Source organism: Sitophilus oryzae, unplaced genomic scaffold, assembly GCF_002938485.1.
Source record: "Sitophilus oryzae breed Bouriz unplaced genomic scaffold, Soryzae_2.0 scaffold_1396_pilon_pilon, whole genome shotgun sequence".
Taxonomy (NCBI): domain Eukaryota; kingdom Metazoa; phylum Arthropoda; class Insecta; order Coleoptera; family Curculionidae; genus Sitophilus; species Sitophilus oryzae.
This window is the reverse complement of record NW_022146055.1, coordinates 7160279-7182398: the sequence shown is the minus strand read 5'-3', so window position 1 is coordinate 7182398 and position 22120 is coordinate 7160279. Positions and strand designations below refer to the sequence as shown.

The window sequence follows — 22120 nt, the reverse complement described above, 5'->3', positions numbered from 1 at the left end:
TTTAAATTAAACAAGTTATTGCCGTTTATAGCTAGTAATTATTTAATATAAATTTTTGGACACTCTGTATAAGGAAGTAAAATTTTTATTATTGCAACACAATATCTTATCAATAAATAATCTTCAGTAAATATTTAATATTAAAAACTTTGATACCCTAGGAGAAATAGAGCCTTAAAATTTTTACTGCAATTTCATCAAATTGAAAATATTTCAAAAACGGTAATGTTTAAGTGTGATAAACCTTAATCATATTTACCTTTATTTCAATCGTAGAATCCAAAAATAGAATAATATACAGGGTGTTCCATTTGAAAAAAATACAACTCTAATATTTTTTACTTATTTGGGACACTCTGTATCTTGTAAAAATATTTTTAAATTGTAGCTCTAATAGACCTTCAACGAACTCAAAACTTACAATTTGTAAAAATCTAATCGTTTAGCTACAATACTCCGTGTCGTATGTGATGAACCACCCTGTATATTTGGAGAGGCTTACGATTACAGCGTCTTTTAATATTGTCTATCTAAAGTTAGATGAATTCATTACTGTTTTGTTTTTCTGGAAAGGACTGAAATTATAGTTATATTAAGTTTTATCTGAGGTTTTATCTTAATCATTGTTCATAAGCTAAAAAAACATGTTATTTGTAGTTTATTTAGGTAATGTTTTTTTTTTATATTTCACAGGGTCTGGAATACTTTTTTGCAGACAGTGATATGGGTATTATAACTACCAGAGATATATCATTAGCTATTTGGATGAAAGATGGTGTTTTTTATTATTTAGATCCTTACAGTAGAGATAAAGATGGATATGCCGCCGGTAAGAATACATTTTTAATACAGCGAATTACTCTTGTCTAAAGCTTCATTCAGAACCTCGCAATTGGTGGAATAAATTAGTGGCTTCAATTACACTTTATACTTTTTAGTTTAAGATCATTCACGTACATACACAATGGAATATCCTAGCAACAGCTTGCGGTAATCAGTTGAATCCGTAGAGAAAGACTATAATATTTAGCTTATAAAACAATCAGCTTTTGATTTCCAACCACAATTTCTCTTGGCGGATGAAAATCAAAGGCCAAAATGACATTCCTTGCAAATTTTGAAGTTTAATTAGTGGACAAATTAAAAGATTGTTAACTTTTTCTACTAATTGAAAACGACTATCACTAATTTTGGCATTCTGAATGCTTACATCGAAATAAAATTAACAAACTTCTACGCTAATTGAAACTACTAATTTGTTCCACTAATTTGGAGGTTCTGAATGAAGTACATTTTTAAGGTTAAAGTATCACAACAATTAATTTAAATCGAAAGCTCGTAATGCAAAACTAAAGTGTCAAAATGAATGATAATGTCAGGAAATAAATAAATAAATGGGGCAACTTGACATTTTTTACAGCAGAGCTACCACCTGAATCCCCAGCGGGAAATTTAAATTCCAGTTAGTCAGCACGGCGCCGATTATATCCATGGTTGGCAACAATGAATTTAAAAATTACGCCCTCGATTACATAACTAACAGTTTAATTGGTATTGCTCATGATACAAAGAAAACAAGGTATGATCGATAGCGGCTCTAATTTCGTTCAGTTCGCGCATATAACCTGTGACGTCACTACGTCATACGAAAAAATCCATATTGTTCAATTACCACCTTTGAATAAGAAGACTAAGGAAGGAGCATAATGCTATACATGCATTCATGCATGCTGGGCGGAAAAAGCACTCTAGGGTGGGGATCCTTGACAGTTCTGTTTGATGATTCATTTGACACATTTGAATTTGATTTGAAATTTTATGGATTTGTCAGTCTTTACGGAGCTTATTTTATGTTATTTATTATTTATTCTACTACTGATAGTTGTATAAGGGTAGAAAATCTAGATGGAAATTGTGGCAGAACTTAAATTAACAGTGACACTATCGCGATTTATCGAAAAAGACTCTAAAATAGTTGGTTGTGTAGCGTGCAGTAGATCTCGGCAAAAATCGAGTGAAATAATGGAACAACTTTTAGCTAGTAAGTGACTACATAATATACATACGTGTAGTAAACCGATCATTTATGAAATTCACTTAAATTAATTAACTAATTATATATTTTTTCTTGCATTTTTGCTTTTATTTACTACTTGTCAAAGATTAGATGTCAAAGAATTTAGATATACGTCAATTTGATTTACCTAATAATTATTATAACTTATCTATTTTTATTAGAATTATATATTTTTGTAACAATTTTAATAACTACCAACATTTATTCACAACGTCAAATAAAACAACATATTATTGAGTCTACCCCACGTCTACCCTACATCATAGTTTTACATTTTTTAAATAAAATTAGAACGGCACAGATAAACCGGAATTTAAGTCGGCCATATTTGAGGCCCATCGCGGTGAACCTAAGATTTTTGATATGCTCCTTCCTTAGTCTTCTTATTCAAAGATTACCACTAATAAAAAAAGACCTAAAATAGGGAAGAATTAGGACATAACCTAAAAGTTATGTCAAATCATTGAGGGTGACATTGGAAAAGTAATTTTCGCATTTATTATGTGTCATCAGGTTGACGATTTGAAATTGGCACGCGGAGTATGCCGACCAATGGTGTCGATAGCACCTCTGACGTAGTGACCAAACTGCGCAATATAATACCTTATTTTCTTTGTATCATGGGTAATGCTTATAAGAGTACTTACAAAATTACTCTTTCTTATTGGCAAATACAGTTTTATTCATAGCGGATAATTAATTACAGTTCGCCGTTATTTTATTAAATTCGGTTTGCAAAATTTTTAATAGGGCACATGTAAAATAAATAAATAATATAATAATAATCAGTATCAAAATATTATAATTTTCTCTAGGTTATGGTACTTCGTGCACAATCAGGTTTCTCACTTTGGACGACCTAGTACAAATTGCGGAAGCTAATTTAGACTGCAATACAGAAGATTTATTTAATGTAACTAAAGTAACCATAAATTTGTATGATGCTGGCTCGGCCGGTTCTGCGGTACCTCCTTTGAATAACTACGTAAAACTAACGGATAACTCGGCAATTTTAAGAAGTTGGTTGAGTGAAAACAACGAAAAGTACGAAATCAGAAAAGGCCGTCAAACCGTACCGATGTGCCTTACCGCCATAAGTTTCAATAAATTAAAGCCTTCCATTCAGTGGACTAAGAACGATCTCGATGAAATATTAGATAAGGGTAAGATGATCACTATTTTTCGTTAATAATAGGTTCGTTCCAACACAGCAGAGAGATGTTGTAACTCTAGATCATATCGTCCTATTGCTGCCAAAAGTCACTAACTTACTTTTTATTACTTCCGAGAAAAATGCGTCTAAAGAAGAATTGCATTGCATAAAGATGTTATAGTTAGTAACTATTCGGTATTAAAATAAAACATAAATAGCCAGAAATCGTAGTTAATGAATTTTGCAATCAATTCTCCGATTCAAAACATAGTTAGTGATTGAATTTGGTTGTTCGGAGTTAGTGACTTTTGGCAGCAGTAGGACGATATATACTTACGTGGATAAGTAAATCACTATGGAAACTGTCGCAAACATATCAACGACTTATATTAATCTTATTTTCTTGTTACACACGCGGTGCTTCTCTATCTATCCTTGTCTAGGATCTATCGTCCACGCGCCAAATTTGAACATTACTTTTAAAAATTTAATTTGTAAAATGCATATATTTGAACAATAAATTGAATGTTTACTGTCACAAAAATTAAATTGTATAAAAAATACACTTAGCCACTCCGTACAATATTCTTAGGAAATCTAACCAGCCATGTGATTTAATATAAATAAAAGAACAACTGAATACTTTACTTGCCTATGAAAAGATAATTGGGGACCTTTATATTAGAACTTTCACACACCCAACACTTTCTAGTTATTTTTACGAATATTTAGAATGTCCAACGAAAAAAAATAGTAATATAATTGCACAAACTTTAGTTTTAACAGATTCAATTAAAAATATCTCATTAACAATAATTGCTTTTTTACTTTGCTTGCTGTTTTTACAATAATTTACTGTTTAAGGTGACGATCTTTACATCCAATCAATGGCTAAAATTCAGAGTGAAATGGATGAATCGGCTGTAGAAGTAGACACCGAAGAAGATGAAGAAGGGACACAACCAGCGAATAATAAAGCAGGTGGTGATGCAAAAGCGACACCTCCAAGTTCGTATAGTTTGTTAAAGCATCGTTCACCGTCACGTCATATATTGTCGAACTTTCTCAATCACTTAACAACCAGGTGAAAGAGATTGATGACGTCATTACGGCATTTCGCAAGTTACTGCATATTCTTTTCAGAAATTGTCATCGTCATTTGATTTGGAGTTATAATTTTATTGACGGGCATCGATCAATGTAAAAATTAAAAAATATAAACATAAATATGAACTGATCTCAGACACACCCTAAAACTCATATTTGGCAAAGAATGATGACGCAACGATGAACGATGCCTGAATAACAGTGCTCCTATGAAACTAAGGGTACGTTTATGTTGGAGCTGCAATAAACGATAAAAGCAGTAAATTAGCGCTGCTCTTATCGTTGTTCAACTGCCAAGCGTGTCTCGACGCGTTGCTCCAATATAAACGCCTACATATAAATTAATGTAATAATATTTTTTGCTTCACTACTATCGTTGCTCTTATCGTTTATCGCCGCTCCAACATAAACGCACCCTAAATCACAGCTATTGTTAAATTCATTGATATTATTTACACCAGAAGTTTTATATTGTCGATAATAGCTATAGTTTGACTAGCGGAAAATATATGACACTGTGATATTCTTTTACTGAACAGATGTGGAATATGTTGTCTAATTTCTAAATTAAGGGGCAAAACTGATTTAATCAACCGTCTGTAAGGAATGTTTAGGTTCTCTAAAAAAAGCCGGTTTATCTTTGCTGTAATTGACTAAAAAACAACGTTGGCTACCTTATTTTTACGTTTACGTAGTTACGTTGTTTACCATTAAAATCCTAATTCATAGATAAATGCAACAAGTTTAGATTGGAAAGCCCGTAAAAATTTTGGGTCGCGAAATTATTTTGGGTCGCGACCGTTATACGAGATCTGGCGCTGCTATAGCGGTCGCTAAGAACAACGGCAAACAAAAACAGAAATAATTTTCTCTTGTCAAAGTCAGAATCTTCAAAAATCATAATAATCTTTCAAAATCTAAACCGCTCTCATTAAAGAAATTCCGAAAAGTGGTTATATAGCGTCCCTTTACAAAGTAATAATTGCTATCTTGTGAGTTTAATTCAAGTTTTATTTACTCCAACCGGTGATAATTGTGAAAAAGTGGCATTAAAAACTTAAAAAGCTGTGCTGTGAACTATGAACTGCAAAAACCATCGTGGATCGTGGCATAAAGTCGCTTTCCAATGTTTCATAGGTATTTCATACATGCGTCCTTATATAAAATAAAGTTTCTTGTGTGCAACACAATGTCTTTTATTTATAAAATTAAACGAAAATAATAAAAAATTTGAATAAACAATATTTGGCGATATAATTCCGGAGAAAGCCGAACCGCTCCGAAATTTTCGAAAGTTTTGGGTCGCGACCGTTGCAAAAATAGCGCCAAATAGTGTTTACATTGTCCTTATGGGCACTTTCCAATCTAAACTTGTTTCATTTATCTATATCCTAATTTAAGAAATGCAATTTCCAAACAAACACACATAAAAGTACTTATTTTTCTCTCATTAAACATATTTTTTTATTGAAAAAGTTCGAAATAGTATAGCTAAATTTTAGTAATTTAGTAGGGTTATTGCTCATAAAGAAATATGAAATAGCTATTTATATAACAAGTTGCGAAATGAATGTGTTTTAGGCACGGGGCGCAAAATGGACAATGCCTCGAATTGGAAATGCAACGAATTTCGAAAATGCAACAAACGAGAATGCAACGAATTTCATACAAGATTTTTTGTGAAAGCGGATAATTTGGGATTTTCACGCTATTACTATTATTTATTTTTAAACATGTTTTAAAATGTTCTGGTAATCGGCTTCTAAGGCATTGTTTATGCATTGTTTAATGACAAAGTCATAGACATTGCCTGGAAACTTATATGATGAAATTTTGATAAAACAATTTAGTACTCACTAAAAACACAGTACGTCGCTAGTGGTAGGAAAAATATTTTTTAGAGGTTACTAGTTTATTTGGTTGCCTGTGATATGCATATACAGGGTGTTTCCTAATTAATCTAAAAAAATAAAAAATCGTTAGAAAACGGCTTAAGGCGGGCTCTTAATAAGTATATTTATTTTTTTCTCGGCAACCGTTTGATGAACAAGAAAAACTCAAAAGATCAATTTTGTTGAAAAAGGATGGCCAGTCAAGAAAAAAATATATTTTCTTTAAAAAAGCAGTAGTGTACCATTTATGTTAAGCAAAATATCGATTTTTTTTTAATTTTTAACACCCTCTAGATCAGAAAGGAAGTACTTTAGACCCAATGTTTATATAAAAATTGTTTTAAGAAGACATGAGGAATTACACCACAATTTTTTAGACTAATTAGAAAAAACCCTGTATATTGTCAACTTGACAATGATTGTTGATACATCAAAAAATACCTTTTCTGTGAAAAAAGCCCGATTTTCGCAGGAAAAAATTGGGTTTTTATTGAATTTGGGCCTGCGTCTGCAAATACCGGTATGTTTTTTAATATTCTATCTATCTAAATTTTTTATTATTTATTAACTGTAAAAATGGTATACTTATAAGTTTTGTCAAATATTGTGATTTACTTTCTACCTTGTAGTCAAAATTTATATTTAATAAACTGTAAAATATATATATTCTTATGTTTTATTAAAGTTACTCTGATATACTAATATATCAGTGTAACTTTAAAACTAAATCATTTGAAATCAAATATAAACATAAAAAATATTTACAGCAGAAAAGGCGAAGGCGCTGGGTTAAACGTAGTCTCTACTAAGAACACGGAGGGGCGCTTTGACCCAAAATTTTACTATTAAGTTTCATATCTATCTTAATAGAAGATTATTTTCTTTTATCTATGGTCATAGATGACAAAGTTCTGTCAGATTCAAACTTTGAAACCTGGGTCAAAGAAAAACATGTTGAGAATTTCACAGAAAACGTATTGCTGGCCTATTTCCTGAAGTTATCCACTACCTTAAAGCTGTCAACTCTTAGGAGTAAATAAATATTCGATGCTCCGCACCATGATTTACCTGAACAGAAACGTAGATGTTAGCAAATTCACAAACCTTATTGCATTTTTAAAAAGAAAAGCTTCCGGATATCAGGCAAAGAAATCGAATGTATTTACAAAACTGTTCACAGCACAGCTTTTTAAGATTTTAATGCCACTTTTTCACAATTATCACCGGTTGGAGTAAATAAAACTTGAATTAAACTCACAAGATAGCAATTATTACTTTGAAAATGGACGCTATAAACACTTTTCGGAATTTCTTTAAAGAGAGCGGTTTAGATTTTGAAAGATTATATTATGATTTTTGAAGACTCTGACTTTGACAAGAGAAAATTATTTCTGTTTTTGTTTGTCGTTGTTCTTAGCGACCGCTATAGCAGCGCCAAATCGCGTATAACGGTCGCGACCCAAAATAATTTCGCTACCCAAAATTTTTACGGGCTTTCCAATCTAAACTTGTTGCATTTATCTATGACATTAGCGATTTTTCTTGACGTATCGAAAAAAATCAGTGCTGTACCCTGCCAGCTGGAATTAATGCAATTGGGGGTATGCCAAAAAAGATAGCGGCATTTCTTGGACTCTCCAACGCCATTGAATACACTGGTCATTGTTTCCGGCGCAGCTCTGCAACAATGCTGGCAGATTCAGGAGCGGACATAACAGTTTTAAAGCCACATGGAGGTTGGCGATCAAGCTCGGTTGCTGAAGGTTACATTGAAAATTCAATTGAACAGTAAACCGAAATAACAAAAAGAATCATGGGACATAAAGATACGCCAAATAAGAAATTAAAAGCAGTTCACGTAGAAGCAGAAGCTACGACCAGTATTGCCAGTACACGAAATTTACTTATTCCGACTCCTACAACTTGCATTTCTCTTAGAGACGAAAAGTTGGATGCCTTTTGTACTCACTTTAATAATTTAAATAATTGTACCTTTAAGATTTATAATAAATAAATACTTTCATTGTTTCTAACGTTTCATTTTTTACTTTTAGGCACTAGTGCCTAAACCAGTGTCACTTTTAGATACTAGTGCCTAAAAGAATGTCATTTCGTCATTTCGAATCTCAAATAAATATCAAAAACTGTCAATTTCGAAACGCTTTCACAAAAAATAGTTTAATAAACGCCACTTTTGCTAGAAATAACATTGACAAATTTCAAAAAAAGTTGATTACAGTTTATTTAAAATAATTACAAAAACAACAATAATTGTGCATTTCCAGAAAAATATTTATAGGAACATTTTCCATATTTTCGTCAATTTGTTAATCAAATAAAATATTTTGGTATTGAAATTTTTACGTATTAAATTAATTGAAACCGTGTCTAAAAGCTCTATAGTAAAGTTGAATTAAAATCAGTGTATTTCCAATTCATATTCGAATTTAAAAACAATATTCATAGATAATTATTTTATTTTAAAGCTAAAGAAATAGCCGATAGCGAAGAAACAGAAAATGAAGAACAAACACAACAGGAAGGTGAAGAAGAACCAGAAGTGGAAGTAAAAGTGACATCAGAAAATGTAAAAAATGACTTTAATATAGGTCCAAACAATTTTGCCTTAGAGTTCTCAGAGATTGCCTCGGGTTTGTTACCTGAGCTTGTTCCTTATATACATATTACATTTTAAAAATTTCAGGAAATATTAAAGAATTGCTCAAAGATGCTTTAAAAACTGCGTTTGAAGAGGAACAAACGGATGAAAACTTCAATCAGGAAGTTTTGCTCGAAGCAAAGCACTACACGGTTGTTCTTTGGAGAGATGACAAGGCATACTATGTTTTTGATTCAAGACCTAGGGATAGCAATGGAGAAGTCATAGGTAAATATACAGGTTGGACCGATATGTATTCGGGAAACTTTCGGGAGCATATTCTGCAGATAAAAATAAGTAAAAAAGTTTATTCTGAGCCATAGTCGATATTTGGGTAAACATTAGTGTCTGGTTGTTTTTTTACATGAGAAATCTGGATTTCGATGTCAATATGACTCCTACTTGTAGGGGGCTCAACCTATATGTTATAACTGTTTGAAGCTTTGACAAATTCACTTAACATTGACATTTTTTTTCATTGTCTTATCCACATTTGACTATTAGATACCTGAGAAATTGCAATGCTGCCAATACGTGCTCAACGCGTATCCAGAAAACGATTCGCACGGCAACGAGAATACCAGAATACAGTTGCGGATCCACGATGGGGGGTGCTCTGGGGGCGCAAGCCCCCTGCCTTTATGTTCAGTTATGTAATACTATATTATTCATTTATTATGTCAGAAACGACTCCGGAGTATGTACTTTGAGTAAAGTTTTGTGTCTAGCCCCCCCCCCTTTCCCGAATCCTGGGACGAATCCCGAATGCTGCTTGACGTTCCGCTAATCGAGTACTTTCGCCTACGGCTTTGAAAGCGTAACGTTTTGGTTCCAGAATTCGGGCCCTGATGCTCAGAGGAGCCCGGTGGTCAACATCGCTTATTAAGACTATGCCATTGTCCCTATTTTGCCAGTTCAAACTTTTTTTAACTTGCACAACGTTTCAATCAGATCAAGTGTGGGAGAGATTGTATCTCCCTGACGTATTCCTCATTTTAGAGGTATTTTGTCTGTTACTATGTTGTTATGTTATCAATGTTGTTACTATTTGAACATTCAAATTTCAAAAATAACAGTGAAATAATTAGTGATACTAATGTACTCCAAATTAACCTAGGTAAAGAAGACTGGGATCCCGAACCAGATGAAGATAATCAACCATCTGGCAAAGTTGACGCAATAAAAGCAGGTTCAAAAGGTGATTTTGCAGCCACTTATGGAGAAGAGAATGAGTAAGAAATCCAGATTTAATAAAATATTTAATTATAAACAATGTTTCGTTTTAAGAGACGAAATGGATGCGTATGATGATCAGCCAGAAGAGAGAGGAATATTCGAAACATTTAAAGAAGAAGATCGTGTAAAATCTAAAAGATCGCCATTCTATTGGTTACAACAAGAAATAGCGGGACGCGCTTGCGTCGTTTGGTTCACCAATCTGGACGACTTGGCAAAATATCTTTACGAAAATATTCCTCCATTGGATAGAGCTGGTAGCGGCTTTACGTTAAAAAGAGTAGCGATAGTAAATAGTTTAAAATGTAAAGTAAAATATAATGAAGAAGACGAAAGAACGGATGCCTACGAGGGAGATTATTATTTTTTTAAAGAATTTGATCGCGGCCAGTGGATTTTAAGAGGTAAATTTTGCACACACTTAATAGCAATTTTGTTTTATGTAGTTTTCAATATTTTTTTAAAACGCCACAAGTTTATACCTGTCTGCCTACCTGTATGTTTATTAGGTTTAATGTTTGTTCTAAATTCTTTATTTTGTTAAACGATTCTGTAGGATGTTCAAACATTTTGTTATCTCTCGTATAATAGAAAGATAAGAAATTGAGTTTTTAATTCAAAAAAAGCTACAGTTTAAAATCGGCTAACTAGAAGAAACTGCCTAGGTATATTGAAGTGCCTAGGTATATTCTCGTACCAGTCAGTGCATACCGGGTGTTTGTCAAAATGCCCACCCCTATAACTTTTATTTTTTTATATAATTTTTTTACAGATTTGGTACATTAGTATATGACATGCATAAATCAGGATTGATTGACGGTATTCAATTGATTTTTGGTCACTTCCTGTTACACCGGAATTTTTTTTTTTTTGAAAAACTTTTGAATTTTAAATGACACCCTCCCTATATTTCTACTTTATTCGATGGAAAATGACACTCTGAATAGAACGACATATCATATGTCAACTTTTGACATTTTCGCTTTAAAAAATCGCATTTTAAATTTCAATCTAGAATGCCATGGCTGTGTTAGAAACACTAATTTTTAATCAAGGAGACTTGCAAAAATAGATTTGATCGTTTAATGTTATTCGTGTCTTGCCCGTTAAAAGATGCCCAAATCGTATTTTTAATCATATCTCAATTTTTCAAATGGAACAAGGGTGGCTCATTAGCATATTTTGAAAAAGCATTTTTTTACGAATAATTTGGTACCACACACTTGCTATTTCGAGTCAAATTGTCGGTATGAACCGCATGTTACAATTTCAAATAAACCATATGCGAAAATGTCAAAAGTTGACATATGGTATGTCATTCTATGCAGAGTGTCATTTTCTATCGAATAAAATGGAAATATACCGAGGGTGCCATTTAAAAATCAAAAGTTGTAGTCATTCCCAGTGAAACAGGTCACCTCCTGGACCAAAAACAATTAAATACGTCAATCAAACTTATCTTATATACTAACATTTTTTTATCTGAAAAAATAAAAAGTTATAGGGGTGAGCCACTTTTGAGACGCACCCGGTGGAATAGTACTATATTATGTTGTTATAATATAAATTATTGTATAAAGAAATGTAAAATATAATTTTATTTCATCGACTGATTTCTTTTGTTAGCAACTCTGGATTTGACGCACGAATTATTCCCTCATAGCAATAGAGGAAAGCAAACGCTAACAGCCAGTCTCATAGCCTTAGCTGTAGCCCATACTTACGAAATAACCTGTTTCGTTTCAACAACTCCAGACTCCATATTAGTATACGGCGATAAATTGTACACCTATATGAAAAAATCTCGAAAGCTACAGTTACTTGGCGATCCAAAAATCAACTTGAAGGAAGATGAGGTAAAATAAATGTAGCAAGCATAATAACTAAAAAAAATAAAAAAAAGTAGCACCATTAAACTATTGCTAGAAACATTGCTGATAATTATTGGAATAATGAGAGTAATATAACGTATGATCGAAAAAAAGTTGGCTCAGATGGGACATTCCCCTTATTATCTTACATTCAGAATGACAGCGGCCTTTATTATCAATCATCATTTATTATATCAGCCATCTCTGACGCCGTTTTATTAATTTTATAATTAGAAATAATAATGAAATAAAAACTAAAAAGAAAAAAGGAAAACAAAAGAGATCGAAAAAAACACACTCAAGACAAAGAACTAATGATTGAGCATTGAAACTAAAAGAATTTTGGACTTCCATCGTCTTTATTTATTTTTTTTTATGTTAATCAAAAATAATCCAAAGCAATGGAAGTCCGAAATTCTTTTAGTTTCAATACTCAATCATTGTCTACCACATTCAAAACAAAAAATTAGTATAATAGCGGCACTCAAAGATGGTAACAAAGTCATTGGCCTTAATGGACAAATAGAAAATAATAAAATATACTAAGGGTCGGCATTTCTGGTCTTGGGTGCTGGTTTTCATGTGTACGAAGAGTACGGTCAACACGCTATTATTACTATTTATATTTTTATGCAACTTTTTATATTTTATACTTTATGATGGAAATTAATATTATTTAGATCTTAACCAAACACACATTAATATATTTAGATCTTAATAAACCACATAAAATTAATAAAATAGAGTGGAAGATGGGGATAAAATATACTACATGACTCTTAGCTTGACCGATTTTAACAAATTTGGTATAATTCAAAAGGGTTTAATTTGTTCTTTAAAAACAAAGCTAGATATAAAAAATAGTCAAATAAAACTTCTATTTTTAGTTTTTTAATCTAAATAAGTGTCATTACAAACATTTATATATAGCTTTTATTTTATGTTTTTAAAATCTTTGTTTTAAGTCAGTAGTAAATAAAACGAAACTTGTGTTTACATTTTGTTTAATGATTGACGTTTCGACCAATTTTAATTCGGTCTTCTTCAGAATCTATAATATACGTATAAATAATTTTCTACGTTTGTGGTAGGAAAAAATTATATATTAAACACATTGTTAGTGATAAAATTGTATTGTATATTATAGATTCTGAAGAAGACCGAATTAAAATTGGTCGAAACGTCAATCATTAAACAAAATGTAAACACAAGTTTCGTTTTATTCACTACTGACTTAAAACCAAGATTTTAAAAACTTAAGATATAATCAAAAAGTCAAAAAAAATTGAAAAAAAGAAAAAATATAAATAGTTTTTATAGTACCGTATTATCGAAAAGGAACGGCATCAGCGATGGCCATGAAATGAAGGTCGGTGCCATTTTATATGTAAATTTATATAGGAAATGTCATCAATCGTCATTTCCCATCCAACTGTACGCCGTTTTTTTCTATCATACGGTAGATATATATGTACAAATATTTTATTCAAACATAAATATTATTTTCTCTATTTGTACCTTTTACGGAGCGATCAACATATAGTAACATAGTATGACTATTTATCAGCTGTTATTACTAACGTCAAAACAAACCAAAAATTAAATAATATGATAAGTTTTTTGACGATATTTAAATTCGATTTTCAAAATAATGTGAGATAATCAAAACGAGATGAGAAATAAATGGGTTTAATCGGAAGGTTTTCTAATTCACTTATTGAATAAGTGTAGTAAACAATATAGGTTACGTGCTTGTAAGAAATTTTTATCAGAAACCGCATATTAAGTATGATATGGTCTCGTACACTTTCGATTAATAATTCATCGGACATGTTTAATGTAAAACCGCTCCACTAAAAACAGTCGCTCGGCGTAGACTATTCGCCCCCTCCCATGCGTTCTCTGATTTCGCCTGATGGCGCGAGTAACGCCGATAGCTCGAAGCGCACCGATCTGATTCAGTGCGCGGGCTTACATTTATTTTAACGTAAACTGAAAATTACGTGCCGCTCGCTCTCGCCGATACCTATTCAGTGCGCGCGGAGCTAAGACAGAAGGCGAGTATTTTCTCAAGCGCATGGAATCTAGCGTTAGATTAAGTAGTTATGTAATAAATACTTCGTATTTTTGCTCACTCCGACTTACTAGATTGCCATAACGACTCCTATACATGTAAACGCCGACCCAAAGGTTCGCTTGCCAGCGGGGTATTTTTGCTATTATCTTTTTTTTTGAAGAATGACAAGCAAGTTTGGGATATACAGGGTCTCCCAGGCTGAGCGTGCATTAGAAGTTTCTAGAGAACTACAAGATCTACATCGGAGATTTTTTGCCCATAATTGTTTCGCAACGAGATCTATCAATTAAAAATATTTTCAATATGGCGGCATTTCCGGAAATACAGGAAGTTGACAACAACTTTCTTATTTTAAATGGGTATCCCAATTTTTTATTATATATTTAAATTCTCTGTAAAATTTTATGAATTTTGATATCAAATACTCTATACCTAACATTAACCGTTTTTGAGAAAAAAAATATTTAAAATGTTTGGAGGAAAACAACTGCCTGTCTTTTCTCTATAGCCTAAACGTCAAATTTAGTGATTACCACAGCCATTGTGACATAAAGAGAAAACATGTGGCTATCTATTTCAAAAATTAAATTGTTTGATTGTCATATAATCGAGAGATTAAAAAATTATCATAAATCATTTTTTTCAAATGGAAACTCACTTTTTTTATTTCACTAGTGAAAAGGTTTTTTAATTCGTTACTTTTTGACTATACATGTTCCTATACCAAAAATAAATCGTTTTTAAATTATTTAAGATTTAGCTTTAAAGCGTAAATTTTTCTTGGTATTTTCCTTGTTTATATACAAGGGTATTATCTAGCTTCCTTTGACAACTTTGAAACTTCAAGTGTCAAACCATCAGATAGTTTATGTCCTTCTGTCAAAACACTAATTATTTGAATTTCGTATATTATAAATACTGCCTGCTAAAACTTTATAAAGTGTATTTATAAAAATATATCTCTATTTTAGTGATATTTAAGTAATGGCAATATGACATGGCCAGATATAGTTTTACATCGCTTGACGTTTAAAGTCATACGCTACTGGTTAAAAATCAAAAAAATATACGCTTTAAGAGTTTAAAGTTACTTAAGAACTTATGGGGATAGGAACATGTATAGTTAAAAAGTAACGAATTAAAAAACCTTTTCACTAGTAAAATAAAAAAAAAGTGGGTTTCCATTAAAAAAAATGATTTATGTTAATTTTTTAATCTCTCGATTCCGTGGCAGCTACGGCCAATATTATATGACAATCAAACAATTTAATTTTTGAAATAGATAGCCACATATCTTCTCTTTATGTCACAATGTGGTAATCACTAAATTTGACGTTTAGGCTATATATTTTTTTTTGACAGGCAGTTGTTTTCCTCCAAGCATTTTAAATATGTTTTTCTCAAAGATGGTTAATGTTAGCTATAGAGTGTTTGATATCAAAATTTATCAAATTTTACAGATAATTTAAATATATGTATAATAAAAAATTCGGGTACCGATTTAAAATAGAAAAGTTGCTGTCAACTTTCCGTATTTCCGGAAGTGCCGCCATACTGAAAATATTTTAATCGATAGATCTCATTGTGAAACAATTATGTGCAAAAAATCTCCGATCTAGATATTGTAGTTCTCTAAAAACTTCACCACGCAACATGCACGCTCAGCCTGGGACACCTTGTATATTATTCACCTTTTATATTTTTCAAAATACATAAAACGCTATCTGTTAATATTTTTTTGGCATTATACTAACTCTATTGCTTTAGATTGATTGGATTGTGCAACATGAAGAATTTAGTATTAACGATATACCTAAGAAAATATGTCTTGCCCAATTCATGGTAGAAGTGGGTGTCAAACCAGAATTGGTAGTTGGCGATATTAAAGCACAAAATTTCGAAGACCTGTTTGATGTCCAGCGAGGATTACAAAAGTTTTTTGAAGAAGCCACGTATGGCATTTTGTTTGCTAAAGGTATTTAAAAAAGTTGTGTATATAAGATTTTCTTTTACAAAACATAGTTTTCTATATCAAAGCAGTTACTCTTTTAAGAAATAATAACTATTTTTAAGGGTTATATGTTGCTGTGTGGAAAGGGGCAAAAATGTATTATATGTTTGATGGCCTAAAAAGAGGCCCTAACGGAGTTCAGTCCAAAATTGGCACTGGATGTGTAACTAGACACTTAAGTCTTAAAAATTTATCAAAATTGTTTTTACAAAACTTACCAGTTCTTGGTTTAAATCAGTTTTTTATACATCAGGTATAATAATTATTCTGTCTTAGAAATTGAATTGTTCAATTTTTTTACTATTAATTTAGGTAACATTAAGTAGAAATTTGTGTCCACGGGAGAGAGCTCCAAAAGAATTAATACCGACACCAAAAGCAGTATCCAAATCAGCAGGTTTAGCGTCAGTTGTCCCTGGAAAATTAATAATAAGGTGAGATTCCAGATCTGAAATTAGATATAAATACAAAGAAAATTTCAATAGATAAGTAGAACATTAAAGATTATGTAGAAAGCCAAAAAACAATTTAAATAAAATCACCTATAGTTCATATCAAATAAACTTTTAATCACGTGATTAAGCTTGACCGGCAGTGTGTTGCCCACTTTTACATATTTTCTTTTAATCAAAATATTTTAGGAAACAACAATAAATTAATTATAAATATACAAACAGTTATTATTTCCATTAACAAAACTCACCTCCTTAACAGCACTTAAGGGACATAAAGGGCCATTACTATTGCTTACCCGTTAAAAATATTCTAATAAAGTTGCGATGAGTTTTTTACGGCTATTAAACTTGTATCACTTGTCACATCTTGTACACTTCGCACTAAAAGAGGTTCTAAAAAGAATAGTGTTCGACTGCTAAGTCTGCTAGTAAACATTTTCAAGCTTAAAGTATCACAACACAATTCATTTAAAAAAAACGTACCTAATACTAAAGTGTCACAACCAATGACTAAAGATTAATATAAGGACATGTAACGCCAATATACGGGCTGCAGCAGAATTTGTGACCTTAGCCATCAATTTTTTTTAAGATTTTTAATAGTTTGTGTGTAGAGAACTTTGTATAAACTTTATTACAATGGTGATTAGTTGCTCAGCTTTCAAGTATAAAAGCAGCAGCGATAAGAGAGAGCCAGGAGTTACGTTTCATAGGTAAATAAACAGTCCGCTCCACCTCTTTAGCGTTTTCTTATTGAATTCGATAATTATTTTTCTGATATATGTACTTTTCTTTAGTCATTGGTCCAAACGAATGACAATGTCAGAAAATAAATAAATAAGTGTGACAACTTGACATTTTTTACAGCAGAGCTACCACCTGAATCTCCAGCGGGAAATTTAAATTCCAGTTAGTCAGCCCAGCGCCGAATATGTCTATGGTTGGCAACAATAAATTTAAAAATAGCACCGTCGATTATGCAACTAAAAGTTTAATTGGTATCGCTTATACACGCCATGTTGATAATCCCATAAAATCCATATAGTAAAAAAATCCATCCCATAAAAACACATAATTTCCATCAGCTTCTTAGTGCACAATAAACTAATCGTTCTCGTAACATACGCTACCGACTTAGAAAATTAGACGAACAGTCGAAATTGTACGGAAAATAAATAAATATATGTGATAGGGCACGATTTTTATCCGCTGTTGCCTTTTAAATCCAATGTTTACTAGCAGACGTTGCAGTCGAACATTGTCCTTTTTAGAACCTCTTTTAGTGCGAAGTGTACAAGATAGCTTAATAGCCATAAAAAAACTCATTGCGACTTTATTAGAATATTTTGAACGGGAAAGCGGTAGGAATGGCCCTTTTGTCCCTTAAGTGCTGTTAAGAAGGTAAGTTTTGTTGATGTAAATAATAACTCTTCATATATTTATAATTATTTTATTTTTGTTTCCTAAAATATTTCGATTAATAGAAAATATGTAAAAGTGGGCAACGTTGTGCCGGTCAAGTTATAATCACGCGAATAAAAGTTTATTTGATAGGAACTATAGTTTCCAATTCTTCATCAGTTGGGTAGTTTTCGTAAAATTGACGAATGGTTAGTATTCTAGGATTAAATAAGAATTAATACCCCAAAATTATTATTTTCAGAGGAACTATTAGCCAAGAAGATCCAAGGTTTGGAAAGGGGCCAAACGTAATGAGTGCACCTATAGCAATAGTAGCCTTAACAATGTCAATAATACACAAACCTGAAAACTGGTCAAGACCTATAGTAGATGAAATTGTTATACTCGGTAAGAACTAAGAACTACACAACTCTTCAGAAGTAATCAAGAATTTATGACGAATATTATAGGTTCTGAACTATATGAAGATAGTGTTAATGAACTAGGTTTTGATTTTAATCCGTGGCAAGATAGTCTGGACATTTATAAAGTTAGAAACGATTTCAAATTGGGAGTTATTAATGTAAGCTGCGAATTTAGAAACACCGATCAAAAAGGGTATATTGATGGGAAACACAGTGGTTCTAAAAACTTGAGAGAAGGTGAGGAGCCGACAATTCTCATTTTATCGGTCAGTAAACGACCATCGTTTTTATAATGAATGTCTATACAGGGTGGTCCGAATGGTATTCCGGAACCTCCTGAGTCTCAGCATTTCTAAAACTAAGGCTTCGTCGTATAAAAACTCGCTGCGGCCTTTTGTACTTAACAGCACCACCATTGACGTCGTAAAATTTGTAAAATTCTTAGGGCTTGTTGTAGACAATTCTCTAAAATGGGACATGCATATCGACGCTTAGTCGAAAAAATTAAGCTCTGCCTGTTTTGCATTAAGATCTGTTTCTAAGGAGCTTAACTTGTCAGTGGCTAGAACTGTTTATTATGCACTTTTTGAGTCGCACCTCAGATATGCCCTTCCATTCTGGGGTACGTGTTTTGCGACTCAATTTGACCGCATTTTCGAGCTCCAGAAGAGAGCTGTTCGATATTCACTGAGACTAAACAGCAGAACTCATTGCCCGGACTTTTTTAAAAAAATATAATATTAACTCTTCTTTATTTATATTTGAATCCGTTTGCCTAATACGTAAGCATGTATCAGCTTCTCAAAAAAGGCCATCTCACACTTATCTACTCAGGAACGCCGGAGCAAGATCTTTATCTATCCACCCCACGCTCAGAGTTAGTTAAAAGTTCAATATTATACAACTCGAAAAAAATGCACCTGCCATTTGAAATCAAATCCATAACATAATTTTCTTCATTTCGCAAAGCATTGATATCTTATTTACTAGACAAGGCTTTCTACGCCGTAAATGACTTATATTTTGATAATCGAATTTGATCTTGTAAACACTGGTCTAATTGGGTCTAATATTTGCTATTACTATATTTACTATAAACTTACTAAATATTTTTGAATATTATTTTTATTTTTTTATTCTTTGACATTTTTTATAAATGTTTACATATAAATGTTTATTTTAAACAATAAGACTCACAATGTAATTTGTATACTTACTTCTTTTGTATTCTCTTTTGTTTGTTTACTTTACTTTTGTCTACAAATTGTAAAATTGTTTGACAATAAAGGCGTTTATTTTAAACTTCGGCAGCATATGTTGCAGATAAAAATAAGTGAAAAAGTTTTTATAAATCTATGTCCTAAAATAGGCTTCGTTTCGGAGATAAAAGGTGTAGAAGTTTAATTTTTATTTTATTTTTTTCCATATAATTTCTGAACTAACATCGATATTTAGATAAAAACTGATGTCTGGGCGTTTTTCTGCATGAGAAATTTGATTTCGATGTCAATATGACTCCTACTTGTAGGGAGCGCCACCTACATGATTTAATATTGATTTAAAAAGTCATAACTTTTCGTCCGGCCCTATTCTAAACTACTGAGTGAAAAAATTTGTTTGTAAAAATTGCTACGAACAACCGTTTTCAAGATATTTGGAATCGAAATAAGCAATACATGACATTATTGACAAAAATAAACATGTTGACCATAGATAGGTATTTGACTGAAATGATAAATCTGGGAATTTTTATTTTTTTAGCTAATCATGAATGTTTCTGGAAAAAATACGATAAAACAGTTTCTGTTGAATCTTTCGCACAAAAACATTTTAAATTTATTATTTCAGACTCAGACTAATAACTATCCAGTGAACATCTATAATTTTTGTATAATAAACCATTATATTATTATAGTAACCATTACTCGCAGCGATTTTTACCAAAACGACTTTACGTAAAAAATGACGGAAACGTGTATTTTTACTCAATACTTTTATACAGGTACGGACGAAAAGTTATTACTCTTCAAAACAGCTAAATTTACTAAAAATATGGCGCCCCCTACAAATAGGGGCCATATTGACATCGAAATCGAATTTCTTATGGCAAAAAACACCCAGGCACTAATTTTCATCTAAATATCGGCGTTAGCTCAGAAATCATTTGGAAAAAAATGAAATAAAAATTATACTTCTAAACCCTGTGTCTCCAAAATGAAGCAATTTTAGGACATAAATTTATTCGAACTTTTTTACTTATTTAATATTCTACAGGAATATACTGCCGACGTTTCCAGAATAGAATTTGGACCACCCTGTATACTTATATTTCAAAGGAGTAAACATTCAAAAAAAATATCTTTAGGTTTAGAAGATTTTTTCCTGGAAAATACTCATGGTATTCTGGTTACCGAACCAGTTACTTTGGCATTATGGGAGCAGAAACAAGATGAAGGCGAAGATTCGCTAATTTTCGTTTTTGATCCAAACCCCAGGAGTTCTACCGGAATGCCTCTGTTCACCGGAACTGCCTGTTTAATGGCCTTTGTAAATAGCAAAATGGCCGCTGAACACATTATAGGTAATCAATACTCTGTAATTTAACCCACTCACTTTTTCAATTAAAAAAGATGTCTTCAATACAAAAACATACCTAGTAAAAACTTCAAAATCAATGCATAATTAACATGGAATATTTCACTCGCCATATGTGAGTTCGCGATCTGAAAAATTCTGAATACTAAATCGACGATAATTATATACCGGGTGTTTCTCAAAAGTGGCTCACTCTTATAACTTTTGAATTTTTTAGATAAAAAAAACGAGATTTGGTATGTTAATACCGTATGATCGAAAAAAAAACGGCGTCCAGTTGGCTGGGAAATGACGATCGATGACATTTCCCATATAAATTTACATATAAAATTACAGCGATCTTCATTTCATAGCCATCGTTGACGCCGTTTTTATTCAATCATACGGTATATGACATAAATCAGGATTGATTGACGTATTCAATAATTGTTTTTAGTCACTTCCTGTTTCATCGGAAATGACTACAACTTTTGATTTTTAAATGGCACCCTCGGTGTATTTCTACTTTATTCGATTAAAAATTACACTCTGAATAGAATGACATATCATATGTCAACTTTTGACATTTTCGCATAATGGTTTATTTGAAATTGTAACATGCGTTTCATAACGACAATTTGACTCGAAATACCAAGTGTGTGGTACCAAATTATTCGTAAAAAAATGCTTTTTCCAAATCTACCAATGAGCCACCCTTGTTTCATTTGAAAAAATTGAGATATGATTAAAAATACGATTTGGGCCTCTTTTAACCGGTTTGGATAAGACACGAAAAACATTAAACGCTCGAAACTATTTTTCCAAGGGCTTCTTGACTAAAAATTATTGTTTTTAACACAACCATGGCACTCTAGATTGAAATTTAAAATACGATTTGTTTTTAAGCGAAAATGTCAAAAGTTGACATATGATATGTCATTCTATTCAGAGTGTCATTTTCTATCGAATAAAGTAGAAATATACAGAGGGTGCCATTTTAAAATCAAAAGTTGTAGTCATTTCCGGTGAAACAAGAAATTACTAAAAACAATTGAATGCGTCCAATCAATCCTAATTTATGTCATATACTAACATGTAGGGGTCTTTGTAGGGGTGAGCCACTTTCGAGACGCACCCGGTATAACTTTTTATTTTTTCAGATAAAAAAAAGCGAGATTTGGT

The 22120-nt window shown here is 31.9% G+C and overlaps 1 protein-coding gene across 2 annotated transcripts in view; it reads left to right on the top strand.

Annotated features, from left to right (window-relative positions):
- Nucleotides 1–22120, top strand: part of LOC115875982 — a 65037-nt gene that overhangs the window by 31099 nt on the left and 11818 nt on the right. The window contains exons 11-24 of one of the 2 annotated variants that reach the window (XM_030891623.1): nt 694–829; nt 2893–3240; nt 4095–4211; nt 8716–8880; nt 8934–9116; nt 10006–10120; nt 10176–10528; nt 11751–11980; nt 15840–16047; nt 16146–16336; nt 16396–16517; nt 18202–18347; nt 18410–18601; nt 20730–20945. In XM_030891623.1, the coding sequence (XP_030747483.1) occupies nt 694–829; nt 2893–3240; nt 4095–4211; nt 8716–8880; nt 8934–9116; nt 10006–10120; nt 10176–10528; nt 11751–11980; nt 15840–16047; nt 16146–16336; nt 16396–16517; nt 18202–18347; nt 18410–18601; nt 20730–20945 (2722 nt within the window). Of the gene's footprint in view, nt 1–693; nt 830–2892; nt 3241–4094; nt 4239–8715; nt 8881–8933; nt 9117–10005; nt 10121–10175; nt 10529–11750; nt 11981–15839; nt 16048–16145; nt 16337–16395; nt 16518–18201; nt 18348–18409; nt 18602–20729; nt 20946–22120 lie in introns of both variants that reach the window. The other variant, XM_030891622.1, reaches the window with a different exon arrangement.